The sequence below is a fragment of the Haplochromis burtoni genome, unplaced genomic scaffold (assembly GCF_018398535.1).
Source record: "Haplochromis burtoni strain Fernald_Lab_line unplaced genomic scaffold, NCSU_Asbu1 Contig_165, whole genome shotgun sequence".
NCBI lineage: Eukaryota > Metazoa > Chordata > Actinopteri > Cichliformes > Cichlidae > Haplochromis > Haplochromis burtoni.
The window spans coordinates 556,973-577,437 of NW_024582526.1; the positions used below are offsets into that span (position 1 = coordinate 556,973).

General features: G+C 41.2%; 1 protein-coding gene across 1 annotated transcript in view; it reads right to left on the reverse strand.

Annotated features, from left to right (window-relative positions):
• Positions 1 to 164: 164 nt before the first annotated feature.
• The window catches only part of plcl1 (phospholipase C like 1), a 121,407-nt gene continuing 101,106 nt past the window's right edge, over positions 165 to 20,465 (reverse strand). The window contains exons 9-12 of the mRNA XM_005933378.3: positions 19,385 to 19,588; positions 11,430 to 11,505; positions 10,756 to 10,865; positions 165 to 4,824 (exon numbers count right to left, since the gene is read on the reverse strand). Of these exons, the coding sequence (XP_005933440.1) occupies positions 4,618 to 4,824; positions 10,756 to 10,865; positions 11,430 to 11,505; positions 19,385 to 19,588 (597 nt within the window). The 3' untranslated portion in view covers positions 165 to 4,617. The remainder of the gene's footprint in view (positions 4,825 to 10,755; positions 10,866 to 11,429; positions 11,506 to 19,384; positions 19,589 to 20,465) is intronic.

Sequence of the window (20,465 nt, forward strand, 5' to 3'; positions counted from 1 at the left end):
TGCTACTGAGAAGTCCCAAGATGGTTTTGATTGTTGAACAGTGTTGCACTGATCACATTAATCACAATGTACGTAGTGATGTCGGTTTGGTAGCTTCTTGAACAAAAAGGGTTTTGAGAAAGGGAACTTTCTCTGTTGTGTTGATGAAAATATTGCTTGTTTTCTGTCTGCTTGCATCTGTAGAATAATATCACTGATAAAATAAACCTGAGCAAGATGTTCACTGAACTGGTTTAACCTGGAAGCTGACTTTCATACCATACAGATACCAAATGAAAGCAATAGCTGCCTGGAAGGTATAAAAGGACACTCATTGGAAAATTTCTCATATGTTTTGCTATTATAGAAGTAAATGGGTTCGATCAAGCGACAAAAAGAAACAAAGACCTGGTTTATTTGATTCATCCAGCAACACATTTGGGTTCAGGTGCAGATTCCTGACACGCCACAGAGGTCGAATTCCAAAAAAGAGATCAAGCAGCCATTTTTCTTGGCTTACATACTGCCTTTGTTCAATGCATCAGCTCAGTGATCACAAGCTTTATAAATAGAGCATAAAACTCATTACGTCACAGAAAAGTTTATGATCTTCATAAAAGTTTCTTGATATATTTGGACAAGCAAACATTTGAAGGTGAAACAGTAAAAATAATAATACAGGGCCTATTTTAAAAGAACTAAAACTTAAAATTATTATTTTCTTTTTGTTTTTTGTCAGTTCCATCATAGAAAACGTAATGTCCATAACATTAGGAGCTCCCATTTTTATCGTTCTGCTGTTCTCTGTGCTCCTGAAGACTTTGCCATCATACTCACAGTTGTGAATGTCTACAAATCTGGTAATTGATTTCATATGTTTTCCAACTTATATGAAATGATATTATGATATTATATACACCATTTGATGCAAAGACAAACCAGGATTTTAAGTCTTGCAACTAACGGTGCCACAAAAAGTGTTTACTGTTTGAAAAAGAAGCTCAGAACAAAACTGGCTGAGTTGCTCAGTCATTATATCAGGAATGACCAAAGGCAGCTTCGGAAGAAGAACCTCATGAGAACTCTGGAGGTGGAAATAATCGGTTTGGGGTTGCTTCACTACCTTAGGGACTGTCGATTCCAGACACTGATTCAGCTATTAATTATGTGTGAGATCAGAGACTGATTGGAATGTATGCAAGGCCCTTTTGATGAGGTGATGATGTAAAGACTAGAAAATCAACAGGGGGTGGTTAAAAAAGAAGGAATGGAGGGTTATGGAATGAGCTAGCAGACAAAAGTGTTTTGTGCACAGAGTAGCGAAGTACCACCCCATTTATCATTTATCAATACTAACTTCAGATGTCAAAGTTTACATACTTTAATTTTCACCGTGGAGTTCTCTAAGACAGAAACATCATCTGTGCACAAACTCATCAGCAAACAGCCTAATAAGTTTTTAAACCCTGTGTTTTTCTCACACCCCGCCTTTAGACACTGTTTCAAAGCTCATCTAGTGTTTACTTGTCCAAATATATTTTTTTTAAAAATTTCCGTGGGATGCTAATACTTTTTCACATGATGAGTTATTCCAAGGATAAGCTTAACTTAACACAGAAAAGCTAGTACTGTGGTTTGTTTACCTGCAGCTCACAGACCATTAATGCAGAGATCCTCCCTGCAGTCCTGGAGAGCTCTAGGCAGTCAACACCTCCTATGACCCGATGAAAGCATTCACAAACTTGCCTCTTGGGGGCAGTAATCCTCCAGAGGACCCGAAACACCAGCGACCGAAAACCAGCATCATCGGGTGAGGAATTAGGGCACCGTTGTATGGTGACAAACATAAGCGCTCCAGCACAAACTCACATCTTGAAGCCTCCAGTGAGTCAGAGTGTTATTAATAGACCCAAACAGCAGGCGCTGTCACCACGTCTACTGCTCCCGGCCAATTACGAAGCTCTGCAGGTGTGCCCACCGACCCACACATGCAGCCAATATCAGACACTTCTTCTATTCTGCAACCTTTGCTCTCTCGCCATTATTTGTTTTCTACTTTGTGAAGCCCTTTCACAGACACGCACACACTCACACACACCCAAAGAAAAACATGGAAATGTTATTAGGTCAGCTTCCTCCTGTGGCTATGACTCAGTACACCAGCTCTGTCACTGCCCACCTGGAGTCTCGGGAAGAGCAGCAGGAACAAGAGGATGGAGAGAAGTAGGGGGTAAGAAGGAGGTTATTACAAAACACGGCAGACTCATTCAGAAGATACAGTAGCTTTGCACATACACGTCTGCACAGGACTAAGTCAGTTAGTAAACCCTGTGCTTCTCATTATATCTTGTCTACTCTAAAAATGCCACTGGCTGTTAAGCTCCAATATTTAGCCGTGGCCCACGTACCTGCTCTCCTGAAAGGGCAAAAGAAACATTCAAAATGTCTTTTAGTCTTAAGTTAGGTTAAGATGCCTCCACCTTCAAACACGGAGGTGGAACTTAAGTTGGTCGGCACTGGATTACAATCACAAGTCAATCCAGCAGAACTATGATGCGATTTTTATTGTATCTCAAACAAAATTAAGAAAACAGTGTTGTTTGTAAAGGTACCTATTTTCTGTCATTATGGTCCCAGCGGTGGCTGCTCTTATTAAACGTGGCCAAATATTCAAATGAGTGAGTAAGCGTCAGCTTCTAACTGCTCTGTTTCACACAGTTTTTCTACTCTTGGCTCTGTATGACAGGCTATCAGACAGGACAGGATTTACCTAATATGGTCATTTGAGGCACACAGCTCTTTGAGCAGAGAAGCCCCAAATCTGCAAAGGGCAGCTGGTCAGAAGAAGTAAAACAACTTTATAAGACAAATAAGGAATATTTTTATTTACCATAAATCACGAAAACCACTCTACTAGAGTTCTGAAGTGGAACAGGCCCACTTTAAGACATGTCACCCTTAAAAAGCTTGAGCTGAGAGTTTCTGGAGTCATGCTAGATTGGCCCCAATCAGCAGAGTTTAAGAACAGGTTTCCCCGTGTTAAAAAGAAGCACACGTTAATGCTCAGAGACACAGAAGAACACCATCACTGACACAACCATGAACAGCCCCTGCCACACATCATATCACATGTGTTTTAGTTGATTTCTTTTATAACTGAGTTGCACAGTTCATTCTATTGTTGAGTTATACAGTCTTTGTGTATTACTTTAGTTGAAATTATTGCTACACCAGTGTAGTCAACTTCATCCAAACTGCAGGAAGCCGCTCTTCCTCCACAGACTCTGAGCTTTCATTACACCACATGTCAGCATAGTGAGGTGGTAACAAGATCCACACAGCAGACATGCAGTACTACATACACATCCTCTCCAATTACCACACTAACAAACAACAAATGCCAACAGCCCCACAGGCCATTGCGTGGAGATAATAAGAACCTGTGTGTGTGTGTGTGTGTGTGTGTGTGTGTGTGTGTGTGTGTGTGTGTGTGTGTGTGGTTGTGTGTGTGTGTGTGTGTGCATGTGTGTGTGTGTGTGTGTGTAAGCTTCTGGTGCTTTCTTTGCACAAATACACAAACCAGAAGGAGAAATGTGTGAGTGCACTCGGAGTTACAAGGGCATCTAGTAAGTGCATTAATCCTCAAACAGGGCAGATAAGGCCTACAGAGGTTAAGAGATTGCAGTCTGGAAAGAAGCAATACATTACACAAACGGCTGGATTGATTTGACCTGCAACCTTTCCAAACTCTCAAACCTCATTAATAAGCCTTCATATTTGAGATAAGATAGTTTTTCTGCATCTGAAGCTCATTTTGTTCGAAAGCTGTGAAGAAATTAGGCAGACACTGCTATGCTTTAAGGAGAACGAGTCAGAAAAAGGATACTTCCACTATTCAGGTGAAAGGACAGAGGTTAGTGATCACAACACTAACTGTCAGTCATGTTAGTATATACTCTACATGATCGGTGGTCATCCTAACTGGATTAAACCTCAGTTTTCCTTTTAAATATTAAGCAACTGCAAACGTTTCTGCAGCTACGTCTAAAATACTAAAATTCTAGGCTAACGTAATCAGCAGCTCTCCACCTGTGAGGTTTTCTCAATCTGTTATTGCACCTTTCCACCATTTCCAACACACACAGGCAATTTTGCTGCCTTCCCAAGGGACAGGCCAAACTAACAGCTCTACATTCGCTCCTTTCCAAAACTTCACCTCTGAAACGAAACACCAGTAATATGACGGTCATCATCAGGGGCTCCAGTGTCACAAACTACTAAGTTGTCTCTGATTTCCTCATTAATGAGGAAGAAACTATTGAGTTTTAAATGCTGATTTAAGCTCTCAGAAAATTAAGTTCCTGTGTTTAACGTCTTTCTTCCACCGGCAGACATTCATGAGGAGCCTCTCTGCAGGCTGGACTCACCGTAAGGCTTTAGTCTACACATTTACTGCACTGTATACAGGAATACACTCTAGCATAGAGAAATCTATGTCTAATCTGTTGCTTTACACACCCAGGTCCAGGTTTTTCTTTTCTTTTTCTGTCTGCTATCCTCTGTAATTACTCTTTTCAATCCCTTTTCATCTTTGGCAGTGTGTTGGACCCGGGGGGTGGGGGGGTGGGCAGGTGGGTCTCAGATGCGTCCGTTGCCGTGTGTGCTGCTTCGGCGGCCGGACAGGGGGTGGGAGGAGTAGTGCAGCTCAACTGTGGAGAAATTGGAGGATGAGGAATTGGAGGAAGAAGAGGAGGAGGTGAGTCCACAGGCTTCACAGGCCAGAGCCAGCTGCCTCAGGGCATCCAGAGAATCCATCTTAGCCCCACGTAACAGATCGCTCTGTCCCTGCAGCACAAAGGAAGACGCATGAGTCTGACTCATACCTGCAAAGTCATGAACTTCAATGAAAGCAAAAGGTAACATTTAAATAGTTTTATAGTCTTTTGTTATTAGGGACGGGTGTATGCAGGAGGTGTTGGGGGAATTCTCCTCGTATGTAAAAAGCTGATATATTCTGCTCATTTCAGGCTCCATATGTTTATTCTTGTTCTCCCCTGTAGCAGCTCTGCACAATCCCAGCTCCAAACAAGATTAGGGCTGCCACGATTAGTCAACTAGTCACGATTACGTCGACTATCAAAATCGTCGACGACGTCGTTTGAAGCTTTGTTAGAGCACAAAAGACGCAAGAATAAGTAGTAGGATTTAAGAGTGTAATAAGGGACTGAAACAGAAGATGGCAGCACTGCATGTACAATGATGCCAGCTGCCGTTAAACCCCGAAGAAGAAGCAGCTGTGTCCCAGAATTCATAGCACGGCCCAGCTCAGTTTCCAACAATGGTGGCAGCTAGTTAGTTTTAATGTTACTCTTATTATTCTTTCTGGGTCACAAAATAAACGTTTAACATATTTTCGGCGAGAATGTAGCTGTGTAAACCTCAAATATCTGCTCAGTTTATCAGGACACCACATATTTTCAAAAGCGCTCCGACGTTTTCGGAGACGTCTGTTACCCACTAGCTCGATAGCTAGCCGGGGGCTAGGTCACTAGCGCCGTGAGAACACCGGACTCCCGGCAAATCGTTTTCAAACCCACCGCCGTCTTTCGCTACTCAGGTTAAACATACATAAGTCACTTAGATAACTTAAAAATGATATTGTTTGGCTTTTTTTAGTGTTTTATTTGTTCCTGAGTAAATCGGTTTGACTGAGATTAAAGTTATAGTTTTTACACAGCTGAATAAACGTCAAGCAGACAACTGATTATCAGAAGTGTGAGATGCTCAAGAATATACTCCGGTCCTGTTATATTTTAGATAGCAAGGAGCAGGCGGCTGAGTTTATTAAACTCCAACGAAACAATCTGCAAATTTCATTAAAATTTAAGAAACTATCATCTTGTCTTTATTTTTAGTTAGCACCTTAAACACTTAAAGCTGTAAGCTAATGATAGTTATATAAGAGCAGATGCTGCTGGTGCAATAAGCTGTACGTTTTATGTCCAATGGATGCATGATCTGATTAGTCGACTAATCGCAAAAATAATCGGTGACTAGTCGACTATCAAAATAATCGTTTGTGGCAGCCCTAAATTTGCACACAGGTCTCAAAGTGGGAGCCAACCTGTCTACAGTTACAGTCCGACTCAAACCGACTGCAGCCAATTCTTAAACGCAGAGAGATTGTCGACACATTTGTAATCAAGGACTCGACTCAGTTTGTTCTATTCTGGTTCTATTGCTTTATGAAAAGTGTCATGAAACTGATGTCCTGCAGCAACTACATCAGGGGTGGGCAACTCCAGGCCTCGAGGGCCGGTGTCCTGCAGGTTTTAGATCTCACCCTGGGTCAAAACACCTCAATCAAATGATTAGTTCATTACCAGGCCTCTGGAGAACTTAAAGGCATGCTGAGGAGGTCATTTAGCCATTTGAATCAGCTGTGTTGGATCAAGGACACATCTGAAACCTGCAGGACACGGGCCCTCAAGGCCTGGAGTTGCCCACCCCTGAATTACACCATTAATTGTGGAGGAATTGGTGTTTCAAATCTATGAGGTTGTGGCTCAACTTTGAATGTAAATAATGAAAGAGAATTTCTGCTTAACCCTTTATAGACCAACCACTGCCTGACCGAGTGTGACTGTAAAATTAACTCCCTTCCTCTTTCTTTACGTCAACTTTCTTCTGATTGGCTGCCTCTGATTGACATCATGCAGAAACAAACTGAGCCAAGAGTCTTTGAGGACCTAAGGCCGAGTCCGAGCGCACTGTGAAAAAGCAACAGCAAATTATGAATTTTTGGTAACATATATACATACGTGTTCAGTGTATATACGCACACTGAACTAATTGCATTGTTACAGGAAATATGTCCTTAAAAAATTTAAAAAAGAAGTCGACATCTAGCCACGATGACCTGGCCCTGATGTTTTTAAACAAGAAAAGTACGGCACAGATATTCTGCATCCATCCAATCCTCATGAGAAGAAGCTGATCCAGGAGCTGAAGCTGCATCTATCTGTGTGCCTGAGCTAAAATAGTATAATTATAGTATAAATAAATAATAATAATAATACTATAAAACACTATTATTTCCACATCATTGTACATGTTATGTTATTATTATTTAGTACCAATGCTTGATCTGAGCTACAAGCGTACTTTCACCAAATGCCGAGGTCTGATCGGTCAGATCCGTTTATTCGTATCCAAAAAAATCGTCAAAAATTATGTTAAAAGTTTAAAAGTTTATTATGATTGGTCTTTTGTTTGCTTCGGGTTGACGATTTTTGTCCAATGACTGACAACTTTTACAATGAGTAACATTAAAATTATAACTCTCAATGTCAAGAGAATTAATCACTTTTTTAAGAGACACAAAATACTTTCCTCACTCAAAAAAGATAGAGTGCAGATTGCATTACTGCAAGAGACTCACCTCACAGATTCTGAACACTTAAAACTCAAGCGTGATTGGGTGGGACAAATTTACTATTCTTCTTTTAACTCTAAAAGTAGGCGTTGCAATATTCATCCATAAAAATCTACCATTCACTCTAAATACTATTGTAAGGGATACGAACAGACGATTTATTCTGATTACTGGGCTTTTATATGGGGAGCAAATTCTATTAGGAAGTGTTTATGCACCACTTTTGATAGATTGTTTTATTCAAACCTTCTGGCAAAAACCTCCTCTGTGTGTCCGAATCACGTAATAATTGGTGGGGATTTTAACTGTGGTTTGAGTCCTGAAACTGATTATAATCCACCAAAATCTCAACCACCTTCAAAAATGGCAAAGGCTGCAATGGACTTCTGCTCAGATCTTGGTCTTTTTGATGCCTGGAGAGTTTGTAATCCACATGTGAAAGACTTTACATTTTTCTCACGCCCCCATTTTTCTTTTTCCAGAATTGATTACATGTTTGTTTCTAGATCTGTCCTTGACAGAACTCGGGGTTGTTTGATCAACACATGCGCTCTCTCAGACCACTCATCAGTCTCAATGGAGTTATTACCACCTTATTATGATCCCTTGTCTAGACACTGGCCCGGCTAAACCCAGCTCTCCTTAGTGACCCTGAATTTGTAAAATATTTAGAAGATCAGTGGGAACTTTTTCTTTCTACAAATGACTTACCGGGGGTTAGTGCTTCTACTCTATGGGAGGCAGGTAAGGCATTTCTCAGGGGCTCTATTATCTCTTTCACCTCAGCGAAAAAGAAGAGCACGCACCTTAGCCAAACAATTAGTACTTGAACGCAACATTACTAACTTGGAGAGGGAGTTTAAGAAATCCTCGTCTGATTCTGTGCTTAAAAAACTAGATGCAGCCAGATCAGCCCTGGACCAACTACTAACTCAGAAAGCGGAAACTGCAATATTCTATGCAAAGCATAGATTATTTGAATCGGGCAACAAACCTGGACGCTTACTTGCCCGACTTGCCCAGGGGACAAAGGGCTCTTATGCAATACCCTCTCTAAAAGATAAGAAAGTTGTTTTACAATTCGAGGCTAAACTTATCAGCAAAATAATGAAAGAGTTCTATCAGGACTTATATTCCCCTGAGTGTCAAAATACTGTAGACGCTAGGAAATTGTTTCTTGATAATGTTAATCTCCCTATACGATCAGAGGAAAGTCGATTAGATCTTTGCAGTCCTATTAGGGTGCAGGAAATTTTAGATGCAATCAAATCCTTACAGAGTGGAAAAGCTCCAGGCCCTGATGGGTTTGGGCCAGAGTTTTATGGTGGGTCCTTTATTAAAAATGTATGTAGAATCTCTTGAGAGGGGCACACTTCCACCCACCTTAAACCTTGCCCATATATCCCTGATCTTAAAGAAGGATAAACCTGCAGATCTGTGTACATCTTACAGACATATAAGTTTACTCGGTGCAGATTGCAAGATTTGCAATTATAGGGCTCTTGCAATTTCACTGGATGCTGAGAAAGCATTTGATCGGGTGGAGTGGGAGTATCTATTTGATGTTTTGGAAAGATTTGGTTTGGGATTTGAATTTGTCAAGTGGGTCAAACTGTTGTATGGGGCCCCAGCTGCAAGGGTGTTGGTTAACGGCTCGGTCTCAGATGTTTTTCCACTGGGTAGAGGAACGCGTCAGGGATGCCCCCTTTCTCCCGTAGTGTTTGCACTTACATTGGAGCCACTGGCAGAGGCTGTAAGAACTGACCCTGAGATCTGTGGGGTAACCTTGTTGAATACTGAATACAGAATTTCCCTTTACGCAGATGACGTGTTGCTCTTTCTCACTAAGCCAGAAACTAAGAAACTAAGCCACTAAGAATCTATTCCTGCACTGACACATATCATTAATCAATTTGGCCTTTTTTCAGGGTATGAAATTAATTATGATAAATCTGAATCTTTGCCACTGGGTGATGGGGGGAGGTGGGACACTCCTCCTAATGTTCCTTTCAGGTGGTCAACCACTGGTTTTACATATTTAGGTATTAGGCTGTCTGCAGACACAACAGAGTTGTACAAGTTGAACTTTAAACCAATTGTGGGCTCAATCAAGAATGACCTCAATAGGTGGTTTGACCTCCTCCTGTCTTGGATGGGTAGAATAAGTTTAATCAAAATGAATGTTTTACCCAGAATATTATATCCCATACAAATGTTGCCTGTCAGGATCAACAGAAAAACATTCTCAGAGATTGAGGGATATCTTTCTAAATTTATATGGCATGGGAAGAAATCTAGACTAAAGATACAGATTTTACAACTGCCTACAGATGAGGTGAGGCAGGCACTTCCTAACCTTTTATATTATTACTGGGCTTGCCATGCACAAATAATCTCAGGGTGGTTACATTCCTTTCTGTACCAAGGCGAGCCACCGGTAGATACTTGGTGCTGTGACCCTCTTTCGCTTCTTAGTCTTTTATCTGTTGATCTAGCTGACCTTCCTCTTGGTGTCAGAGACCTTCTCCAGACGATCCCACTGAACCCTGTGCTGTTCGTTCTGGGTCTATCTATAGAAGGGCTCTCTCTGTCTTCTGTACAGATGCTTTTGTTAGGTAAACTTTTACATTTAGTGAGGCGATGTGTACTGTTTCAATGGATTCAGAGACTGCCCCCCACTGTTACACAATGGTACAGAGAAATGTTCAAGGTGCTGCCAATGGAGCGCCTTAGTGCCATCATAAAGGGCAATTGTAATGCATTCTGTAGGATATGCAGCCTTTGCCTATCACCTACCTCGTGACCTTGCTGTGCTATTACATAAAGGGGGATCACATTTTGTTTTTAAACACAATAATTAATGTCTGTATTCCCTTTGTTTCTCTCCCCTTTTTTTCTTTTCTTTTTTCTTTCCCTTGACTTCAAATGTGAAACGCTGTACATATTTTGACCCAGACATGTATATCTGTAACTCATGTACCTGTATTTGTTTTTTCTTCTCTTTTTCTTATTTGTATTTGGCTGTGCTGATTTGTTGCTGTTTGTGTTGTTTCAAAAAATCAATAAATCATTGTTTTAAAAAAAAAATCAAGCTGAAATAATGCTGAAAATTCTTCCTGTGAAATTACATGCTCGGTGTCAATGGCTGCATTAGGAAGTGAGCCCAGGAATATTTTCAACAAACAGAACATCTGCACGAATTCGACGCGTCCGGTCTGTAAAGGCCTCGTCCAGCCTGGAGTCGGGCTATTGTCACTGTTTGTCTTCTGAAATTACAGATACATTTTTCAAAGTTCGTCCTACAAAATGTTTCTATTTATTTATGTTCTGCCTTCCTTTACCTTAAGTACAGTAATGTTCCAGGTGAAACTCTCCACAGCTTTGTTAAGCTTGCGACCCTTTAGTCCTTCCTTCTCTCCAAGCCGAGAGAGATCCTCATGGAAGTCCATTCCTGTGAAGCACGAAAGCAGGAGCATTATTGAGGCAGAGCAGCTTGGGAATCGGCAAATCAAATTCAGGTGAAATATAGCTGTCAAACGTATGGATGATTTCCCTCAGCTATCCCAGTTGCAGTTACGTGTGTGTTGTCGTACAAACCAGACTGACATGTTTACGTAAAAGCAAAAGCACTGACACATAAAGGTCAATCATCCAAAGGCAAAAACACGCTGGAAAATAAGCTGTTCAGAAAATCCAGTACAAATGTGAGAGAGAACAGCTGACTTATTGTAAACAACATTTCAAACAGAGATACTTTTGTAAATATGTGCCTCACGGGAACCCAATTTAGAGAGTGCTACAGCCACCACATGCAAAGCTGTTTACTCACAGAGCCATTCTCTGAGGAGTCACCCTAATTAAGCTCTACTGTTAGATGTTTCAGTCAGACTTGCTTATTTGATGATTTGTTAGAATTTGGGAATATCCCATGCTGCAGATCTTTTATTCATGAGACCTGATCAAAACGACACTCACACCAGCCACGCAGCCTTTCATCCATCTCTGCATACTTTACCTTCCCTCTGCACCTGAGCGATCCTCTCCTGTACTGCATCAGCATTCTCAATCAGCTGTTTCTGGGCAGCAATCATCTGAACAAACAGGAAGACAATTTCTATGTTCACTTTTTGGTCCTTTTATATGTTCAAGGTTTATGAAAAATACTATGTCAAGTATGCAGAAGGCAGTACAATATATGGACAAAAGTAATGAATGTTATTGCTACTGCATCTACTGCAGTGATATGCAGAGGCACCACTGTGTTGAGACTCAAGTACAGACTTTCAGCTTAAATGCAAGAGGTTTTACAAACTGTGTCCCGTCTTCCATTTTCAGAGGTTCAAATTAATTGGACAATTGACTGACAAGTAGTTTTGCGGCCATGTGGCCATGTGAGGCCCTTTGCCTCGTATTTCATGCCAAATGAAGTGGACATAATATCTGAAGTTGATTCACAATGTTCAATTTGTATTTTAAAGATTGTCACAGTAACATTAATGTCATTTTAAAGGTGATGCCCAAAGAGATGTGAGGGCAGGTGAAGGAGGCCATCATTAAAAACAAATCTTTCAGAGAGAGAGATTAGGCTAAATCATCAGTGTGGTGCACCAAAAGGTCTGAAGCTGCTTGTAGACAGAATTATTTCCATGGTTGAGAAAAAGAACTTCACAACATCGAAGCATTTCACGGGAGGAAAGAGAATATTTGACTCCAGGTGGACATCGGCTTTTTCTCCAAGTATTAAAACCTTTTTATACTGAAATTCATGTTAGATTCTCTCATTAATTTTGAACATCTGAAACTGGGGGACTGGGGATAAGATTGGCTGTAATCTTGAAACCGTGCATGTAAAACCCCTTAAATTAACACCCAAAGTCTGAACTTATCACATACTGATTGTTTGATTTACAATCCAATGTGATAATGTACAGAGAAAAAACAAAAATGATCTTTGTCCCAAACTTTATGGATAGCACAAGTTATTTAAGATGAGACACTGATTGTACCAACCGAATGGTAAAAGGACGTTTGTGCAACAGCGTTGGGGATAAAAGACTGACTGCATGCTGCCGGGTGTAGCAAAATACACTGTTCCAAAAAATAGTAATGTCAAAGTATCTTACTGTATATTTTACAGTTTTGTACTGTCTTTCTAGAATATCATTAAATTTACATAAGTAGACTGTGATTTTACGTGTCAAAGGTAAAATAACATATCATTACTGTAAATATAGTAAAACACAATTTACTTCTTTTTTAAATATATTTTTTGTACATATGCATATTTAGATTGTAAAAATACATTCAGAAATGTATCATAATTTCACAAATATTTGTCTGTTATGTGAGGGAATCATCTGTCAAATCCAAATATAATACTATGGAAAAATATATAAAATGATTGAAAATTAATGAGAATAATCAATAATTAAAGGAGTATTTGAATTATAATTGTGCTGAAAATGTCATGTCGTCTGATTCAATAATTCAGAGGTAACAAGTGGAAATATAATTAATAGGAATAAAAACTAAAAAACCATATAAAACATTGCACGGCCGCGCTGTGCTAATTATATATTTTGAAAAATAAATGTAGAGGTAGGAATTGCAATTAATATAAATCTCAAAGTATTCACAACATTCCTGAACAGAAATAGGCCTCTGCACCTGGGGTGAGGGTGTGGCCATGAAAGCAATGTGACATGCCATTGGATGTTGGGACACATAATAACATGACGCTAAGCATCGGCCAATGAATGTGAACTAACAACCACAAGGTCGCGGGTATGGCAGCAATGTAGGAAAAAATCCTAATATAAAAGTATTTTACTGCATTTTACAGTTTTGTTCTGTCCTTCTAGAATATCATTAAAGTCACGTAAAGAGACTGTGAGTTCACATTTCAAATGTAAATTAACGTTAAATCACTGTAATGTAATAAAACATAATTTTTATGATTATTAAATGCATCTGTCTGTAGAAATGCATATTTAGATTGTTAAAATACATTCACAAATGTATCGTGATTTCACAAATATCTGTCCGTTATTGGAAAGATCGAACTGTTGAATTCAAATGTAATGCTATGGATGTTATTTTACGGTAGTATTTTGGCGCCCCAGCTGCCGGAATATTACCATTTTTTTAAGATGTTTTTTTAACAGTGTAGCAGTACGATTACCCTGTCTGCACTCAACAAAGTGTCATGAATAACTCTAAGTAACACTTTTTCTCAAATGTGTTTGGGTTTTTCTAAAGCCAGACTGAAATTTAGTTCCCGTCCATTACCTCTACGAGTCTGTGGAAGTCTTTAAGCGAACCCTTTGCAAGCACATTGGAAGTAAATGAGGGAAAAGTATCATGCTGGATATCTGGACTCATATGGACTGAATAATGTGTTAGGCCACATCGCTTCATGGAAATGAAAATTATCAACTTGCAGAGGGCTGAATTCAAAGACACCCCGAAAAGTGAAAAAAATTATGCAGCAGACTAGTTGATTTTGTCAAAATCTCACTATTTTCACCATTTTCGCTAAAAATGGTAATTTGTATGGCCAACATGTGGTTGTATGCATGCCTGAAAATATCAGGGCATGCTCCAAACGAGACAACAGATGGTGTCCAGGGGTCTCCTCCCAGATCTGCACCAGGCTGGCCAGTCAATGGAGGAACTGCCTGTATACTCTCACCACATGAGGCCGAGCATTGTTGGAGGAACCCATGCGTCAGCACGGGTTCTGACAATGAGTCCAAGGATTATATCTGGATATCAAAACTCAGTCAAGGTGCTGTTGCCTAGTGTGTAGAGAACTAAGCAATCCCTCCATGGATATGCCTGCCAAGACCATCACTGACGCACCACCAAACCAGTCATGCTGAACGACATCACAGGCAGGATAATGTTCGAAGCTCCCCCAGACCCTTCCACGTTTGTCGCATGTGCTCAGGATGAACCTGCTGTCTGTGAAAGACACAGGGACCCAGTGGTGGACCTGCCAATTCTTGCATTCTATGGCAAATACCAACTGGGCTCCACGGTGCCAGGCGTCGAGTTCAGCGCTCACTTAAGAGTGCCTGGGCCCCAGGCCAACCTCTTCAAGTCTGTTTCTGATTGTCATAGCAGGTTTGGCAAACATTGTTCTGCCTGTGACCAAACACTCATACCTGTGGCCAGCTCAAGGTCATTTTGTAGCTCTGGGAGTGCTCTTACTTGTACAAACTAGCAGAATGCTCCAGTTGATGCAATAATACCACTGATCATGGACTATTTACGGAAGAAATTTCACAAACTGACTTTTTGCAACGGTAGCATCCCAGACTCTTTACAACAATCCATTTATTCATAAATGTTTATAAAGGAAGATTGCATTGCTCAGTGTTTGACTTTGTGCAGATATAAGGATATAAGGGCCTAAAAACACCTGAATTCAAAGATTAAGAGGTGTGGCCCAATATTTTAGTGTAGTGTATTCGAAAATGTGACATATCACATGGTCTGGGCCATACAAGATCTAACCTTTACCTGATTTAAATGTGACCATTTTCTTCTTCCAGATACTCTCCTGGGAATCTCAGGGCTACAGATTAAGGTTTTGAATCTCAAGGTTTCCTGGAAGTCCCATTATGACTATTAGGAAACGATGTAAAATAGCACTGTGCACTCTGAACCAGACAGAGAGCAAAAATAAGCATCTCTTTCAAAACAACCCACATATGTGTGAAGGATCATCGTTGGCGTTGAGAGGTGTGCCTCCAGCTGTTTTCCCCCAAAGGTGGCACATAAAGTCAAGAGCGTGTCCAGGGCCATGCTAATATTATTTGAGACATTCACGAGGTTGTTCTTCCCTCAGAGTCACAATGTCCAGGCATCAGTTCTACTGTAATGTCATGAGGGTTCTGAGGGATAGCTTTCAATGTAAATGACCAGAACCTTTCTGGTACTTTGTTCTTGTTCCTTAAGTTTAAAATCAAGTCAAAGTGCAGCTGTTTTTACACACTGGAGGAGATTAAAAATGTAACGGAAAAGAATGGGACTTCCAGAGAGCAATCTAAATATAGTAGAACAAGTCCAGAGATGGAGAGATCAGCTAAATGGGCAACTTATTATCAAGTATTAAAAGCCCTGGTCATCTGGGCCTTTCTGTGTGGAATTTGGATATTCGTCCTACACCTCTCTGAGTGGGCATACTCCAGATTCCTCCCACAGTCTAAAGACATGCATATAAAATTAACGATAGGTAATAAGTTAATAGGCTCTCTTTATACATGGCTAAATCACCTGGTTGGGTACAGATTATGCCCAGAGATTTTGTTTACAAAATGTCTTTCTTTGTTTACAAAATGTAGTATGGATACTCTTTGGGGGGTATATCTTTTATATGTGCAGGGTGTTACGCAGTACGTTAAAAAAAAACACTGAATGAAGCAAAAAAGTGTGTTGATGTAACTGCTGATGTAACATTGGTTGCCTGTCACTTCCAAGTCAACTCTCTCACCATTACACTGATACTCAGGCGTACAGTACGTACTCTAATCTCTCAGTTACTTATATACATGATATAAAACTGAGAGCAAAATGACATACAGGCATGTACTGTAGCTTAAATACAAGCAAAGTAACTTTTTAACAGTGTACTTAATCTCTTGAGATTAAGAATCTCTTTTGTCAGTGTGTCCTGGGCTGAGACAATGTACAACTTTCTGATCACAGCTTGTGCAGATATGAAATACAACAGAGCTGAAAATATTAGACTATGGTAATGAACTGATCACTCTTAAGTAGGTTTTGAGCAGGTTCCATCTTCCTTGATGTAAACAGATACTGTTTTTCTTTGTTTTAAAATAACCTAACCTAAATCATTGGGTGAAACAAATGATGACATTTTACATTAAACTTATATAAAATCAAGTAACTGATCCTCGATTTTCTTCTAATTACATCAGTGTTCTGCTGGAACACTCTGGGTCCTGGTATCCCTGTGGATGACACGTACCACCCACTTAAACAGCACTGCAGACCAAGCAGCTTGGGTTAGTACGGCAAAGTTCTGCAACATGGGAACATACTGATGTCATTGCTATCTCTAAATAATGAAGAATTTGCTAAACTAACTATAGCGAGAGTTGTAACTATATTTTCTCATTTAAATCAGTCAGGTTGCCTCAAATCACTGAAAGAAATAAAAAGGGAAAAAAGGGCTGAATACAGGAAGAGAGAGGGAGCTTTTTGTGTGGTGACTGAGCGCTGTGTGTTTGTGCTCAGAAAGGCTGAAGAGGTGTGATGTTTGATTGGAGATCACACCAACTATGGCATCATGACACTGACCTGCTGGGCTGCATTTGCTGGGTTTTGCCGCAAACATCATCAGCTGCACTCACATACGTAAATAACCACATTGTTCTGAGGTATGTGTAGGAGTAAATAGCTGAGCACTAAAAGAGGTGGGAGAGTCTCGCCCTGATCAAATGCAAGAGGAGATTGAGTAGGAGGTGTGTGTGTGTGTGTGTGTGTGTGTGTGTGTGTGTGTGTGCGTGCTCGTGGGTGACGGTTTCATGCATGTCACCACAGAGCTGCTGTATAATTAATGCCTATAGACGATGCAAATGTACGTAAGCAAAGGTCTGCACACTCAGTGATGCAGTGTTAGATGTCTAAAAAAAACTTCACAAACTGTGGAAAGGTTTCTGATGCTAAAGGTTTCAGCCAAAGGAGCAAAATTAGCAAGAGCAGCATTATGAGGAGCTCGTAAGTGACACAGAGCTCAGGAAGATACATATCATGGTCTAACTACATATACGTAGGTCTCACAAAGCACAGTTAAAATTAGCACTGCAAACACCTAGCATGTCAAGTCTCATAATCATTATATTTATGATTTCATTGGCTAAATTCACTCTTTCTGATTGGTGCAGATGGTTGTTTTGAAAAAAAAAACAACTACTGAAAATTAGGTTGACATTTGACCTCAAAGAAAGTTATGTTTGAGACTGGGTGTGGTTTAACTGACATTCTAGGTTCTGGTGACTGAGAAACCACCAGGTGGAAGCTAACCAGGAGCATTATTCAAACCTAAACTTCAGTCCCCAGCTTATAGTTTGATCCAGACCTGGAGATTACTAATGATTATTAGTCTAACTGTGAATTGCTACCTTATCGTGGTGGTGGGGTTTGTGTGTCCCAGGGATCCCAGGGGCTATGTTGTCCGGGGGCTTCTGCCCCCTGGTAGGGTCTTCCATGTCAAGACCCTACGGAAGACCCTACTATCCTGAAGGCTCTGGATGTTGTAGGGCTTTCCTGGTTGACAAGCCTTTACAATGAGATCAGGGGGGCACCTCTGGATTGGCAAACCGGGGTGGTGGTTCCCATCTTTAAGAAAGGGGACCAGAGGGTGTGTTCCAACTACAGTGGCATCACACTCCTGGGAAAGTCTATGCCAGGGTGCTAGAGAGGAGAGTCCGTCTGTTAGTCGAACCTCGGATACAGGAGGAACAATGTAGTTTTCATCCTGGTCGCGGAACACTGGACCAGTTCTTGATCCTCTCAAGGATACTTGAGGGAGCATGGGAGTTTGCCCAACCAGTCTACATGTGTTTTGTGGACTTGGAGAAGGCATTTGACCGTGTTCCTCAAGGTGTCCAGTGGGGGGTGCTCTAGGAGTATGGGGTGTCTGGCCCATTGCTACGGGCCATTCAATCCTTATACAACCGTAGCAAGAGCTTGGTCCGCATAGCCGGCAACAAGTCAGACTCACTCCCGGTGGGTGATGGGCTCTGCCAGGGCTGCCCTTTGTCACCGATTCTGTTCATAATTTTTATGGACAGAATTTCTAGGCGTAGCCAAGTGGCAGAAGGCTTTCACTTGGGTGGTCTCAGGAGCTCATCTCTGCTTTTTGCAGATGATGTGGCTCTGTTGGCTTCATCGGGTGATGGCCTCCAGCTCGCACTGCAACGTTTCACAGCCAAGTGTGAAGCAGTGAAAATGAGAATCAGCACCTCCAAATCTGAGGCCATGGTCCTCAGCCGGAAAAGGGTGGAGTGCCCACTCTGGGTCAGGGACGAGTTCTTGCCCCAAGTGGAGGAGTTTAAGTATCTCAGGGTCTTGTTCACGAGTGACGGGAGAAGGGAGATGGATTGGTGCTGCGGCTGCAGTGATGTGGACGCTGCACCGGTCCGTCATAGTGAAGAGAGAGTAAAAGCCCTATAAGCCCCCAACTGAGTTCATATTTTTTGGCATATTTATCACACTTCCATGCTTCAGCTCATTAAACTAATTTTAATATTGGACCACGATAATCCAAGAAAATGCAAAATCCAAGTTTTAAATAATGATTGCCTTTGTTAAAAGACCACGTGAAAAAGTAATGTCCCCTAAACCTAATAACTGGTTGTGGTGGAATTTTGGCCCACTCTTTTGCCTCTTTTGCAGAGGATTGTCTTAATTTGTCTGTTTAAGCGCCTTAAGATCAGAATAAACGGTGAGTCTGGACTTGTTTTGTTTCGGGGGGGTTTAGAGCCATCGAGAGGTGGACTTGCTGGTTTGTTTCAGACCTTTCTCCTGCTGCATAACATAAACATGCATGAGCCGTCAGGGCATGAAATGACTGGGAATTATCCTTGCAGATTTTCTAGCAGAGAGCAGAATTCATGGTTGGGCAAAGTGTGACAAATATGCAAAAATCTAAGAAATCAGGAAAAAGGGCAAATACTTTTTGACTCATGACCTCCAGCTTGCAGCAAAAACGTAGGTTACACCACTATGACGAGTGCAAGCTGATGGTCTAAAAAGTGTTGCATCATAAACAGGATTGGCCAGTTACAATCATTTTCCTAGAGCAACTACGATGCAGTTCACAGCGATATTTGTCTGTGCAGTTTGTCAGAAATTTTTCTTCATGTTTGCACAAGACAGGAATTAATGCAACTTTCTTTTTTAAGGAAGCAGTTAGCTCAATAAATGTGTCTTACTGACCGTTTCATAAGCAGCGAGCAGTTTGCGAGTTGGTTCCGAGAGGCCGACCAGGGGCTCCAGACATGGATAGCCATCCTTCAGAACCATGGTGGCCCCCATAGTGCCCTCAGGACTCTGTAGCCTCGTGCCCAAGGTCTGGATGCACTGCTTCAGTTTGGCCACAGTGGGGAGCCCACACTGCTCTTTGAAACTGGCTGTGGTGCTCTGGAAATGGTGTGCAGGTAAACAGACAGAGAAGAGAGGGAAAATAGTGTTAGATCTGATGTACAGTTCCGGCTGTAAGATTAAGCTGGGAAAAGCCAAAAATCATGACACGCCCCGCTCACTTCCCCTCCGTTCCCCTGTCATCTGCTGTCTCCCTTGTGAATTAAATCAATATGGCACTCACTGCTGCCTTTAATCCAGTGAAATCAGCCTAAGCTTAAGCGCATTTAGCAAAAAAAGGAGACAATATGGCATAAATCTGGAACAGGAAATCAAAGCAATTAGAGTGTGTGTTGGATGGGGGGATGCAAGATCGGGATGGTTCACAGATTTGAGTGTGACAGATTAAAGGACTCATTTGCTGAACTGCCATTCAGGGTCACTTCATAACAAAGGTAAAAGGTTTATTTCTGCATGTATGAGCACTAGAATATAAAGCCTCTGCTGTTGCACTGAATGCCATTTGCCACTTGCCACATCCCCAACTGGACTAGCAATTATCATGCTCCACCTGTGTGTAAGTGCATCTGTGTCTGTGAATGTGACAGACACAGAGAAGCATGATGAATAATATCTGTGGCAGATGAGCCCACAGCTGGACTCATGGCAGAGAGACAGAGAGAAGCAGGGTGTACAATGAGACTGAAGCAGGAGGATTAAAAGCAGTTTCTGAGTGAGTAAAAAGTGTTTCTGCGTAGCACTCGGTGTGTGTGCGTGGGTTTGTGTGGGAGTGTGTCTGACAGACTGACTGGGTGGGATTGGATGATCAATGAGATGGCAGGAAATTTGCTCTCTGCTTTCTACTGAAAAGGATTGACATTTTTCAACCAGAGATTCATTCCAGTTTTTAAATTCACAGACCTACACTACATGGATG